Source organism: Kogia breviceps, chromosome 12 (genome assembly GCF_026419965.1).
Source record: "Kogia breviceps isolate mKogBre1 chromosome 12, mKogBre1 haplotype 1, whole genome shotgun sequence".
Classification (NCBI taxonomy): Eukaryota; Metazoa; Chordata; class Mammalia; order Artiodactyla; family Physeteridae; genus Kogia; species Kogia breviceps.
In genome coordinates this window covers 86,741,021-86,754,864 of record NC_081321.1, presented here as the reverse complement: position 1 = coordinate 86,754,864, position 13,844 = coordinate 86,741,021, and the positions used below count along the sequence as shown (strand labels likewise).

Genomic DNA, 13,844 nt, shown 5'->3' with positions numbered 1-13,844 from the left:
GGAATCTGCCTCATGAATTCATACCTGGCTCCAAGGGCAGAAGGGCACAGATTCCCGTCGCCGGGACTACCTGTCTCATCGTTATCTATTCCCACCAGCTTTGTGTGGGGGATGTTTGAAAGGACTTACATTTGGGGTATCCGATTGGCTGTTGAATCAGGAGGACCTCAAATAATATTAGCTTAAATAAGATAGAAGTCCCTTTCTCAAGTTTGGATTGACCATCACAGCTGTTGTGGCAGCCAGATATTTATCACAATGAAGGCTCCTTTTGTTTGTTTTCTGGCCATTATCAACACTGGGCTTCCATCTCATGGTCCAAGGTAGTGGCTTCAGCCCCCGCTATCAACTCTGCATTCCAGCAAGCAGAAAGGGCAAGATGGGAAGCAGAGGGCAAGCCTTTATTAAGGGCATAATCCAGAAGTTTTACACATTACTCCCACTTGTATCCTGTTGGCTAGAACTTAGTCATAGGCCAAATCTATCTGCAGAACAGGCTGAGAAGTGCAGATTTTATTTGGGGTGGCCATGTGTTCAGCTAAAGTAGAGGAATCCTTGGTGAAGGAGGAAAGGGGGCAACTAAGAGTCTCTACCATGTACAGTGAACTTCAGAAGAATTGCAAGCATGTGACTCTTACACCTCCTTTCAGAGTGTTTCCTGGGAAATGAACTTTTCCCTGGTGCCTGGTCCCAGCATATGGTTAACAGTGTATGTTCTAGAATCATGAAACTAGTTCTGACTCTGCCACTTGATAGCTCTGTGACCCTGGACAAGTCACTTAAACTCATTAAGCTTAGTTCAGTGATACCCATCGCACATGGATTAAATGAGATAATGTATATAAACTGCTCAGCACGGCACCTGATTCATAAAAAGGATCAATAATGACAGCGGCGATTTTTGTTGTCAGTTTGGTCAACTAGAGCAACAAAAAATAGTCCTGGGGCAGCCAAAAATCAATAGGGGGGAGCAACACCTGAATGGCTCAAGCTTGTCTCAGTGGAGTGGATTTTTCAAATGAAGACTTCTAAGTCTCTTCCACCCCATTTTTCTTTCCCAGTCTAACCTTGCACAATTTTCTCCCAATTTCACCACTTTTCACCACCATTTACCCATTTTCCTACCATCTGACATTTTGTTTTGTTCACAGCTTTTTGAACATTTTAGGAACATTTACATTATGTAAACATTGTTATACTGGTCTCTCAGATTCTCCCAAATGGATTGACTAAAGCATCACCTTGAAGGCCAGGGCCATTTTAGGACTTGTTAGGCTTCGGCGTTTAGGCTTCGTGGAGGCATCATCCCCTCCAGAGTCTATGAGGGTTGATGATTAGATGGGGAGAAAGGAAAGGAAGCCAGAACACACAGGTAAAATGCCTTAGTTAAGACTTCTGGATATTGCCGAAAATGTGGTTTCTTTGTGTTATTGTTGGAGAATAAATATATATATACTTAATATATGTAAGGCATATAGTTAGTGAAAGTGCTATTTTATTATGGAAAAAATGGGCTTGTGCTGTCTGTACTTTGGAGGGCCATTCCATTTCACACAGAGGTAGGATGGAGTCATTCCTTTCAGAAGGGACAACATTTCCTGAGCAAAGAGCCTGGGATCTGCCTCAGCAGGGCAAACCCTTACGGGGAGCACTCTTGGCCTCTCTACTCCACCAACTCATCTTACAGGTGAATTTAGGAGAAGGAACTAGACAGACGCAGCTCAACTCAGCTACTTTTGAAACCACACTCCTCCTCAGATGGGACTCAAACCCAGCCACACCTCGGACTAGGACTTGAACCACAATCCCTGACCTAGGAGGGGACTTGAACCCACTGACTTTTCATTGAAACCGCTTACCTGGTGTCAGGACTTACTGAAGCTCAGGTTCTTTTGTCTCAGCACAGAAAGAGTTCAGTGTGAGGCAAAGTGGCAGGCAAAGACTGAGTTTATTAGCATAAGAGGCTTGAGACATACAAGCAGGCCGGCAAGGGAGCGCAGCCCCAAGAACAAAGACAGCTACTTTTTTTTTTTGATGTTTATTTATTTATTTGGCAGCACTGCTTGCTGCGCAGGGGATCTTCGTTGCCGAGTACGGGACCTTCGTCGCGGCATGTGGGATCTTTAGTTGTGGCATGCGTGCAGGATCTAGTTCCCTAAGCAGGGATCGGACCTGGGCCCCCTGCATTGGGAGCACAAGTCTTAACCACTGGACCACCAGGGAAGTCCCCAGAGGGCTACATTTTTATAGTCAAAGAAAAAATGGGAGGGGAGAAGACCACCTTCTTCCTCATTTTGTGTAGATGTCAAGGCTTACATCATTAGTTCCTCCTTTGACCCTACATGGTCTAACGGGGTGCTATTTAAATCATATGCATATTAGCAAAAGGGTGGTAATATATACTAAAATGTGGTAATTTGTCTCAGGTTTCAGTATAATGTCCCCTTCCACCTAGTTTCTTTCCCCTTTCACCTGTTTACCTGTCTTGACTACATGCAGGAATGCAGTTTTTCTCAGGGTCTGTTATCTTACAGACCTCCCAAGGCCGAATGCAGGCTTATATCTGTTTTTCTGTGATATTGGACTAAGTAAGTCTGTTTCATTTCAAAATGTTTTGATTGTTGCTTAGCTGCCCGATGGTCTGGGCATTTTCTGGTTGGTGATCTCCTGAAGTCTCTCTCTATCACCTTCCCCTAGTGGGATTTCTAGCTGTGTAACTATCTTATTCTATCCCTATCACTTTCACCATTTATCTTTTGGAATCTGCCTGTTTGGCTGGGAGAGTGTGTTCCAGTCTACAGTTTGCCCTGTGATAAAAGGGACTTCCCCCCAGGAAACACGTGTGGGAAGGGAATCAAGGTTTTCCATCTGTACCAGAGGCTACGTCTAATTGGGGTGGTAATGTTTTGTCACTTGACTCCAACTCTTAAGAAACAAACAAGCAAATGTCCTTTAAATGGCTATATCAGTTATAAAGGTACAATTTTTGATCTACAAAAGAAGCAGCTTCAGTTAAAATCTCAAAACGTTGTCTAGCCACAAACTTCTGAGTTGAAACATATTATGCCTTAAATATATAGATAAAAATCACATTAGAAAAATAGATGCATCTTGATAAAAGTGTATCATGTCAAATCCTGGTCAGAATCTAAATTGTTCTTTATCATGTTTTATTTGTAAATGTTTCATGAAATTACAATGTGTGGATCCATAGTAATACAAAATTATGGCTAAAACTTTTTTGATGAAAATAATCTTCTCTTTCATGCTCAGCTTTAGCTGCAGAGAAAAATGGGACCCCTGTGTTCAAGTTCCCTAGATGGAGAGTCAAGGGCAAGACCATAAAGGAGGTGGCGGAGGCCTACAGATCCGTGGATGCTGAGCTAAATGTGCTTCCCTTCTGCACACAGTTCATCCCCATGGATGTAATTGACAGCCCTAAGCATGGTTCCATCATTTATCACCCATCTATCCTTCCCAGACACAGAGGAGCCTCTGCTATCAACTGGTGAGATTTTTTTAAATAACCAAGATGGGCCCATTCCCATTGCCTGTAATCCTTCTGTGTTTTACCTAGGTGATCAAGGAACTAGGTATGCTTGAACAACTGTGAGGTCCCGACTGATTGCTACAGTTGCACAAACTCCCCTGAGATCTAGAGGTACTGCATAAGCCAGAACAGCATTTCCCAAGAATAATCTATGGAGTATTGGCTCTGTCAGATGTAACTAGGTATTGAGCAGGCTAAGGTCCTGTGGTTAAACAAGTTTGCTTTGTGCTGAATTTCTTTATCTTAGGACTTAGAGACTTTAATATGTCCTTTAATGTGGGCATCATAATCTCCAAGAGGGAATCTGAGTACAAAGCGTTCCCACAATTATTTGGCCGTAGAACATTTTTTTGCATAGAATATCTCAAGTACATTTCAGGAAATGCTGAATTACCTGAAATTATCTTTCTCATGGTGTGACTTCCCCCATTCTACTTTAAGCCTCTCGAGGGGAAAAAGGACTCCGGTCTAACATTTTTACTGCCGTATGTCTCAGTATCCAGAACACTGCCTGGTATACTGTAGGTGCCCAGTCCTATAGGTATACTATACTGTGGGTCAAGGTGGGCCTTTCCCACCTTCTCTACCATTTCTCCTTTACCTGCACATCTCCCAGCTGTCCCTTAGTGTCAAGTTATCAGACAGGCAGAAAATCTACACTTAGTTTAAATGTGGAAAAAAAGCATTTCATTGTATTTTAAGACCAATTACATGAATTGATTTCCTTTTTGCTCTTGTAAATAGTACTATAGTGGATCTCTTTGTACTTAAACATGTATTTTTTTCTCAGTTCACATGGCTTGCACATGCAGAATCATTGGGTCAAAATACATGAATATTTTCAAGGCTCTTAGATAACACAATGCCAATTAATTCCTCAATATTTCTGAAAAGAGTGGTTGATTGACTGGTTGATTGATTGATTTAGGTCTTGCTTGATTAGCAGCTCAGAGAGGTAAAAATGATGAGATGGAGAGCCTGGCTGACCTACCAGTTCATACTCTGTCTATATTAGCCTGCTCTCTGATATTCTTTTATGTATGTATTTCCATATATCTGGTTTATTGTATGTATTATAAGGTCTGTAGGGCCAGCATTTCCTCTTAGGCTAAATTTATAGAGTACAAAGTACAAATAGTTGAATTAATCAACCATCTTCTACTACAATTTATAGCTAATCTAGAACTAATTCTAGCTCTAAGTGATGCTTGTACCTGAATTACACAACCTAAATTAATAATCAGTTCTCCTTTTCACATTGCACTGATCATCTTCTGTTTTATCTTCCATTATCTTATTCTGCCTAACACAGGGTCAGGTACGATGTAGGAACTGGACATGGGTGGGCAAAATTACTTGATGCTGCAGTAGAAAGCCGCCACCTGGGAATCAGTGAGGGGTAGTACTGATGGTCTCTAATGGCTTTTTTTTGAGTAGACTATAAGTCATTAGTATGTGTTAACAAAAAAGACTAGAGAGATGAGGTTGTATAAAGTAGCAGTACCATTAAGTTCTGCTTTTTATGAGTGTTTCCATCTCCCAGCTCTGCTGTAATTTTCACAGTAGTTTCATTCACTGTCTATTTTCCATTGCAAACACCTTGTACTGTAATGTCACTAATTTATCACCTTATGATACAGTTAACCAACATTTTAAGTTGAAACTCTTCTTTTCCCAGGACTCTAATCATGGGAGATAAGAAAGCTGGGTTTTCTGTTTTCTGGGCTGATGATGGTTTAGACACAGGACCCATCCTTCTCCAGAGGTCGTGTGATGTCGAACCCAATGATACAGTGGATGCACTTTATAATCGATTTCTTTTTCCTGAAGGAATCAAGGCCATGGTCAGTATATTTATGCTATCAAGGAGAATTTAGTAACGCTTTAAAGTTTTTCTTTTATTGAGAATTTGCTCCTGTGAATTTGTACTAAAAATAAAAAGCCCCTGGGCTTCCCTGGTGGCGCAGTGGTTGAGAGTCCGCCTGCCGATGCGGGGGACGCGGGTTCGTGCCCCGGTCCGGGAAGATCCCACATGCCGCGGAGCAGCTGGGCCCGTGAGCCATGGCCGCTGGGCCTGCACGTCCGGAGCCTGTGCTCCGCAATGGGAGAGGCCACAACAGTGAGAGGCCCGCATACCACAAAAAAAAAATAAATAAATAAATAAAAATAAAAAAAAATAAAAAGCCCCAAAATAAAATTAGATTTTATATTTGCCAGTAGGATGATATTTTGAGGGTGGAAATCTGCACTTTAGAATTTCTTAGTCTATGAATCTGACTTGTTCTTCTGAGAACAGTGATCAAGTGGACAAAGTAGTAATCAAACTCCTTCATTCATTTTACCAAATATTTGAATCTCCAACCCTGTTTATAATGACTAATTGTAAAGAAGCGGCAGAATCTTAAGAAATTTTGATATGTAATTTGGGCTTTCTTCAAAAACATTAAAAATCAGTCTATGTGTAAAAGGGTGAAATTTAACACTGCTTTATTTGTTCATATATGCTCTGGATTCAAGGCTCAAAACATGCACCACAAAGAAAAAATATATTAACCTGTAAAAACATTGAAAGATAATTTCAATGTCATTTAATGTCTTCTGTAGTTTGATATGGTAGAAGTACAACACAGAGATGGACAGTAAGATGATATAAAGAAGCAGCCATTGATTTAGGAGAAAGGAGAGCAGTGCTTTGTATCATTTAACGATTAAGAGAGTAGTTCTCATTTTACCACTTATTTGTTGTATAATAGGCAGCTCACTTAACCTCTTTAGCCTTGGTTTCCTCATCTATAAAATGTGGATAATACTACCTGACTTATAGGGTTGTTGTGAAAATTAAATGACATTTGTGTGAAGCATCTGGCACACATAGATGCTCAAAATGATCATTATAATCAAAATAGCATTTTGTGTGTTCAGTAGCATTCGAGCAAGCCTGGATCCTGTACCTGGTGATATTATAGCCAGAAATAGGTGGAATGAATGAGCTATAAACTTGGCCCTGTTCCCAGGTGGCTCCCACCACATGCTTTTGTGGAGGTTGGAGTACTTAGCTGTGAGTACTTAGAGAGAAAACTGAGAACTTGAGCTCACATAGGTCTCCCAGTGAAGGAGAGAGGCTCTCAACTCAAGGTAAACATAAATATGGCATGGAAGGGGTTGTAGGACACATCCCAAAGGCAATCAAACTCATGGACAGTTCTGTTTTTTTATTCCAGGTCTCCGAAGCTAAAAAGCCAGTTGAATTCCTTAAATATGACTTTCTAGAATCATCATGATGAGCAGAAATAACCCACAATGACTTATTTTACACTTATATTCCTGAAATTTCCACTGAAACACCAAGGGGAGATTGAAATTTGCTTAAATAAAGGGGTCATTTAAAAAAGTACAGGATGGATATTAGCAGTAGATAGACCGGGATGCAGATCCTGCTTCTACCACCTACAGGCTATCTCTGTGATCTTGAGCTAGTTGCTTTTTCTCGAGCTAGTAGCTTGAGGCCTTTTGCAGGCCTCAGTTTCCTCATCTGTAAAATAGGACTAATAATACCCAGGTTGTAGGACTGGTATGATGTTGCAAGGGATATTTTACATAAAGTAGCCACCACACTGCCTGGCATAATTATGGATCCAAAGAAATGGTAGTTATTTTATCAAAATCTGACTCTCTGGAGAGATTTATATGTAGCAATTCTGTTAAACAGAAACTTCAGTTAAACAGGCCATGCCATTGTTGACCACTGGGCTCTAACACAGGTAACATTTTTGGCTTCAGGTGGAAGCTGTCCAGCTCATAGCCGATGGAAAAGCTCCTTGTATTCCCCAGTCAGAAGAAGCTGCAACATATGAAGGTATCAAGAAAAAGGAAAATGCTGAGGTATTTATATCAACTCAGTAACACATCTCAGAGTTCATTTATGTCCACCTTTAAGCAGTTTTCAGTGTACCATTTCCTCACCAAAAGGTAGATCTCCAAGGGAGGCTGCTACCCCATCTCTACTCATGTCCGCCACTGATGGGAGAGAAATGTTTCTGTTGCCTTGGAGACTTGCAGCATTAGAAGTTCAACCTGTGCTTTGTGCATTTCTAGATCTCTTGGGATCAGTCTGCTGAAGCTTTACATAACTGGATCCGAGGTCATGATAAAGTCCCTGGAGCTTGGACAGAGATAAATGGACAGGTATGTTCTAGGAACCTTTTTTTTTTTTTTTGCATATAACCTTTGTAAGAGGTATTATACATAAGTCTAGGCTTCCTCTGGTTCTTCCTTTGGTTGTGAGGAGAGTCTGTGTTCTAGGTACACGTGACCAGCTAAAAGAGTTCTAGGTACACGTGACCACCTCCCTCTTTACTCCCCATGTATTGAGCATTTGGTGTGAAGCAGACACTAGGCACAGCCTCTGCTCTCAGGGAGACTGCAGTTTTATGGAGAAAGCAGAGAAGTGAATAAACACACACAATGAAGTTAAGACAAATGATGTCACTGAGGCCCGGACTCAGGTGTCTTAGGAAAGGCTTTCTAGAAAAGCTGACTGTTTTGCTTGCACTTCGAGAAGAGGTCAACAGGTAGAGAATGAGTCAAAGAGTTAAAGACCCAGAGGTAGGAGAGCATATTACCTGGACAGGGACTCGCAGTAGAGTTCAGTGAAGCTGTAGCTCCAGGTGTGAGAGGCAATGGGGAGAGATGCAGCAGGGGCGGTGGGCAGGGCACGGGAAAAGCCTTCTAATCCCTACGGGATCTCCAGTCAACTCAGCTTCTCAGGTTTCACCTCTTGTAGGAAATCTCCTGACCTCACACGCCCAGCCTGGCGGGATTGGACGTCCCTTCTCTCTGTTCCCGTAACGCCCTGCCTAGCTCTGACACAGCATATTATATACTATAAGCATCTCTTTGTGTATCTATCCCTCTTACCCCCGTAGACTGTGAGCCCCTCAGGGGCAAGAGCATCATGTTATTGTCTTGATACTCTCAGCACTTACACAGGGTTCTTAGTGCATATTAGGTGTCAATAAAAATATGTGGGATCAACGAAGGACCAAGGGAAGAGGTTTAGTGCAGTGCTTAAAGTGTAGGATTGGAGGGCATTATGGTAAGTGAAATAAGTCAGGCAGAGAAAGACAAATACTGTATGATATCACTTATATATGGAATCTAAAAAGTACAACAAACTAGTGAATGTAATATAAAAGAAGCAGACTCACAGATACAGAGAACAAATTAGTGGTTACCAGTGGGGAGAGGGAAAGGGTGGGGGGGGGGGCAAGATAGGAGTAGGGGATTAAGAGGTACAAACTGTTATTTATAAATTAAGCTACAAGGATATATTGTACAACGCAGGGAATATAGCCAATATTTTATAAGTATAAATGGAGTATAACCTTTAAAAATTGTGAGTCACTATATTGTACACCTGTAACTTTATATTATATATCAACTATACTTCAATAAAAAAATAAACAATGCTACCATGGACATCCTTGCACATGTACCCTTGATCACATGGTTAGCACTGGGTGTATATCTTAGACTAGAGTGACATCATCATAGCATGTGAATATATTTTACCACAACTGATAATATCCAGTTTTTCAAAACAGATATACTCACACAAAAAAAGTGTGGGATCTGAAGCCAGAATGTTTCCATTAAAATTCTGGCTTTGCAACTATTTGCTGTGTAACCTTTGTCAGGTTATTTAACCGGGGTGCAGGTTTTTTAACCATTGGGTGCCTTGGTTTCCTCATTGTAGAATGAGACTAATAATAGTGCCTCCTTTATAGGTTTGGGGTTGTCGTGAAGATGAAATGAGTTAATACACGTTAATTCATCCAAGTACTTAGTCCCTGGCATAGAATGAGTATTCAATAAATATTAAATATTATAGTGCTTGGGCTTCCCTGGTGGCGCAGTGGTTGAGAATCTGCCTGCTAATGCAGGGGACATGGGTTCAAGCCCTGGTCTGGGAAGATCCCACATGCCACGGAGCAACTAGGCCCGTGTGCCACAACTACTGAGCCTGAGCATCTGGAGCCCGTGCTCTGCAACAGGAGAGGCCGCGATAGTGAGAGGCCCGCGCACCGCGATGAAGAGTGGCCCCCACTTGCCACAACTAGAGAAAGCCCTCGCACAGAAACGAAGACCCAACACAGCCAATTAATTTTAAAAAATATATATTATAGTGCTCAATAAATGATAGCTAATGGCCATAGAATTATAATAATAATTATAATAACAAATCAATTAGTATCCAGTTCTCTTAGTTACAGTCTGGATCCAGTCCTGTTTCCATAAACCGACCCACAAAGCACCTGTACCTCCCATCGTACATCCTACTGCAATATAATAGTTTGTTTACTATTCTGCATCTGCCCTCCCTGATACCCCACCAACACCTCCACTTCCCCCACAAACCCTACCTTCAGGCTGCAAAGTCTGTGAGAGCTTTTATCTCATTCACCTTTGTGTCAATGTGCATAACTGATAAATGTATACTCGTGTCACCTGGATGTGTGGCATTTTTTTTTAACTCTTCAATCACACATTCACAGACTATCTCTTGCATAGATGCTTGATATCATTGGGGGTGGGGGGATCCCTAATTTTTTCATAGATGAGAATTGCAACTTCAGCTTTTTTGCCAGGAGTGCTGCTCGCATAACACCCTTATAACCAGCCTTCACTTCCCCCTTTCACAACCTGGGTTTGATCTCTTTATTAGGTGGTCACTTTCTACGGCTCATCATTACTGAATAGCTCCATCCCTCCTGGAGAACCACTGGAAATTAAAGGTGCCAAGAAGCCTGGTCTTGTTACCAAAAGCGGCCTTGTTCTTTTTGGTAACGATGGAGGAGCAGTGAGTGTTCAACATGGTTACCTCTAAAATAATTTTTTTGGTTTCCTTTGATAACCCAAGCTATTGAGGGACTAGCTTTCACAGGGCAGGCTGGCTTTGCAGTGGGATGTGGGAGCTCAAGGTGTCCGTGCTCCATTTCTCTCTGGAGATGAGCTGGCTCTAGGTACCTTGATGAGAAGAAGCCTTCTCAGGACAGGCCCCGAGGACCCGCACAGCCTGGTTTGTGATGCAGTAGAAAGAGCTTGGAGCTTAGTCAGGAAACAGGTCGTGAATCCCTGCCACTTACTGGTCTTGGGCGGGACGCCTCTCCCCTCGGAGGCTCAGTTTCCGCATCTGTAAAACAGAGGGAGTGATCTTGTCTGTCTGCCTTCCCACTGGCAGAGTCTGGGTGGATCAGATGACGTGGCCTCTTCAGATGCTCCTCCCTCTGTCTCACCAGGCAGATGCCCACCCGCTCTGCCTGTGCTTTTGGGAGCGTGGACTCTGGGCCTCTCTGGGCTCTTGGGCAGCTGCCCAGTGAAGAAAGCAAAAGGGAATTTGCAGCTCACAGACACTTTCTGGTGGCTTACAGGATAGATCAGTGACGGAGATTGTAGGCTTCAGAGTCCATCTAGTCCCGGGTTGTCACCCCAGCTCTGTTACTCGCTGTGTGGCACTGGGCAAAGTACTTAATCTCATTGAGCCCCCATTTCCTCATCAGTAAAATGGGGATAATAAGGACACCTGCCTCCATCAGGATTTATGGGATTGAATAAGATACTTCAGCATATACGTACTTAGCACAGTGCATGCTGCAGAGTCAGTGTTCAGAAGATGGCAGTAGTAGTAGTAGTAGTACTTGTACTAGTAGCAGTGGTAGTTACAGTAGGCTTTAGACCCAATACCTATATCCGAATGTCAATTTGGGGGGGGGGGTGCTTATCATCCATTTTGTGGTATATCTACCCATAGACTTAACTTCCTCCTTTCTGCCGCCATGGCTGAAATACCATTTCAGTCCTTTTACGCATAACAGTGAGTGCTTTTAATCCACATTTTTATATTTGTCAAATAAGCTGCTTCTTATACCCATATAAGACTCCTCCCACCGGTCTCACTTTTGAATTGTCCTAATCCTCGATTCTTCTGCTTGTTTTGTTGTTGTTTTATAGCTGATGGTGAGAAACCTGCAGTTTGAAGATGGAAAAATGATTCCTGCCTCTCAGTACTTTTCAGCGGGTGAGACATCAGTGGTGGAACTTACAGCCGAAGAGGTGAAGGTGGCGGAGACCATCAAGGTGAACACGTGAAGTTCTCAATGTTACTCGTATCTTGGAAAACAAAACCATTTTTGTTAACTGGTACCATTAACCCTCAAAGTAGTTGGGATGGAACTTTTATTTCCTCCTTTTCGTATTAGCTGCAAAAGGAAATCAGTGCCAAAATTTACACGCACATTTATTTGTCACTCACATAAATAATCCAAGGCAGTTCTAGGTTGGCCTTGGGGTTAGGGGTGAAGCTGGAACATGAGGGTTAGGGGCGGAGTCAAGCAGGAACCCAGGCTGGGCTATCTTCAAGGTCCTGCTGGGGGTCATCTCCATCCCAGACAGCCAAGAAGAGCACAAGAACGCAGAGAATTGTGTGAAGGAGGTTTTTCATGGGACAAAACTGGGAGTACAGGTCACTTATATTCACATTCACCGGCTAGACGTCAGTCACACGGCCGCCTCTAACTTGAAGAGATGCTGAGAATTGTAGTCAATCCAGAAAAAGAAGTAGGTTTGGTGGGAAGCTAATTAGTCTCTGCCACGGTGTTCTCCGTGGCAGCTCCCTCATAAAATTTTCCCTTGTGTAGGTCATCTGGGCTGGAATTTTAAGCAACGTCCCTGTTATTGAAGATTCAACAGACTTCTTTAAATCTGGAGCAAGCTCAATGGATGTTGTCAGGTAAAGCCACCACCTTACTGACTCATACCCCTCCACCAGGGATTGTGACTTTGACTTTGACTTTGAAAAATCAAATCAAAATCCTTTGTACTGGTTGCTATCACTCTATTGTACCCATCTACTGTATTTCTCTTTTCTTCATCTTTTTTGGTTTGTTTGTTTCCATGGTCAAATACATGTATTTGTTCCCTTCTCTTTGTTGCTAACCAGGAGTTATTTTCATATTTACTATACACCTAGAAAACAACCCTTCTAATTGTTTGTTTCATTTAAAAATCTGTCTTCATATTTCTTAGTTGATTCTCCTCCAGTTAGAATTGGGAAGTTCTGAGTGAGAATGTTAAAAGGGATTTCCCTATATAGTCTCACCTAAAAGGATACCTAACATTGATTATGCTTACCCCAAATCTTTTTCTTCTATCTCCCTAAGTTACCCAGTATGATAGATCTAGAATGAGGATTTTCAGACTTCTTGCAAGAGTAAGGGTAATCACTCTACAGTCAGAATTTCTCTACAGAGGTTTCAAACAAGTAGAAAGGGCTAGAGGACTAGAAAGCCACCCTCTATGGCATGAAGAGCAGACCAGAATCCTAACAGTGGCGAGTCTTGCAGAGGTGCTTTTTCTTTGAGGGCCACACTATGGCCATCTACCAAATAAACAAGGTAAACTCCTCTTGACAATCCTTCATGTCGGCAAAGCAAGTGTTCTTGATGAACATTGTGTCTATTTATTTATTTATTCATTCATGTATTTAACACAATTTCTTGAACACTTATGACATCAGGAACAGTTTTTTGCACTGGGGATACAGTCATGCACAAGACAAAGTCCCTTCGTTCGTGGATCTTTTTTATTCCAATCATCAAAAACAGTCCTCTCAAGAGCAAATATCATTATCAGAAGTTAAAAGTTTTGGTTCCTCAAGTTAAAGATTTCTCAGCTATGGTTCATGAGTTCCCAGAAACTTCTCATTTTCTCAACTAAAGATTTCAACATTGTACTTTTAACACTAGTTTCTTGCTAACAAGATATTCCTGCAGGAGTTACCCATTTCCTGTTTGAGTGTCTGACTTACCGTAATCATCTGATATTATTATCTTGGACTACCAAAGCGCCTCATCTCTTTTAGGGAATAAATGGCTGAGCAACCCCTGTGGTGAGCTTTCTAGTACACCTCTGTCTGGTACACCTCTGTCTGGTACACCTCTGTCTGGTACACCTCTGTCTGGTACACCTTTGCTACTCAAGAAACGTCAAGTTAGAGCTATGATTTGAAAAATTAACAGTGAACAATCAAAGGGTTGAAAAGGACTTTACAAATTATATTTATATACCTTCCTGGGTTCTATTTAATACCTATCTTAGCCATGTAATACAAACAAATGTTTGTTTTATTGTTTCACAGGATCTAGAAAAAATATTCTACGGTATGACTTTGGTTTCTTATAATCGTCACAGTTCAGAAATTTTCTTGTTTCTTATTCCTTGAGTATTTTGAAAGGAA

At 41.8% G+C, this 13,844-nt stretch overlaps 1 protein-coding gene across 2 annotated transcripts in view; it reads left to right on the top strand.

Annotated features, from left to right (window-relative positions):
- ALDH1L2 (aldehyde dehydrogenase 1 family member L2) overlaps positions 1–13,844 on the top strand; it is a 63,306-nt gene that overhangs the window by 19,431 nt on the left and 30,031 nt on the right. For both annotated transcript variants that reach the window (XM_067010017.1, XM_059081749.2), the window contains exons 3-9: positions 3,274–3,508; positions 5,229–5,394; positions 7,331–7,432; positions 7,646–7,735; positions 10,275–10,409; positions 11,561–11,686; positions 12,247–12,338. In XM_067010017.1, the coding sequence (XP_066866118.1) occupies positions 3,420–3,508; positions 5,229–5,394; positions 7,331–7,432; positions 7,646–7,735; positions 10,275–10,409; positions 11,561–11,686; positions 12,247–12,338 (800 nt within the window). In that variant the 5' untranslated portion in view covers positions 3,274–3,419. The remainder of the gene's footprint in view (positions 1–3,273; positions 3,509–5,228; positions 5,395–7,330; positions 7,433–7,645; positions 7,736–10,274; positions 10,410–11,560; positions 11,687–12,246; positions 12,339–13,844) is intronic.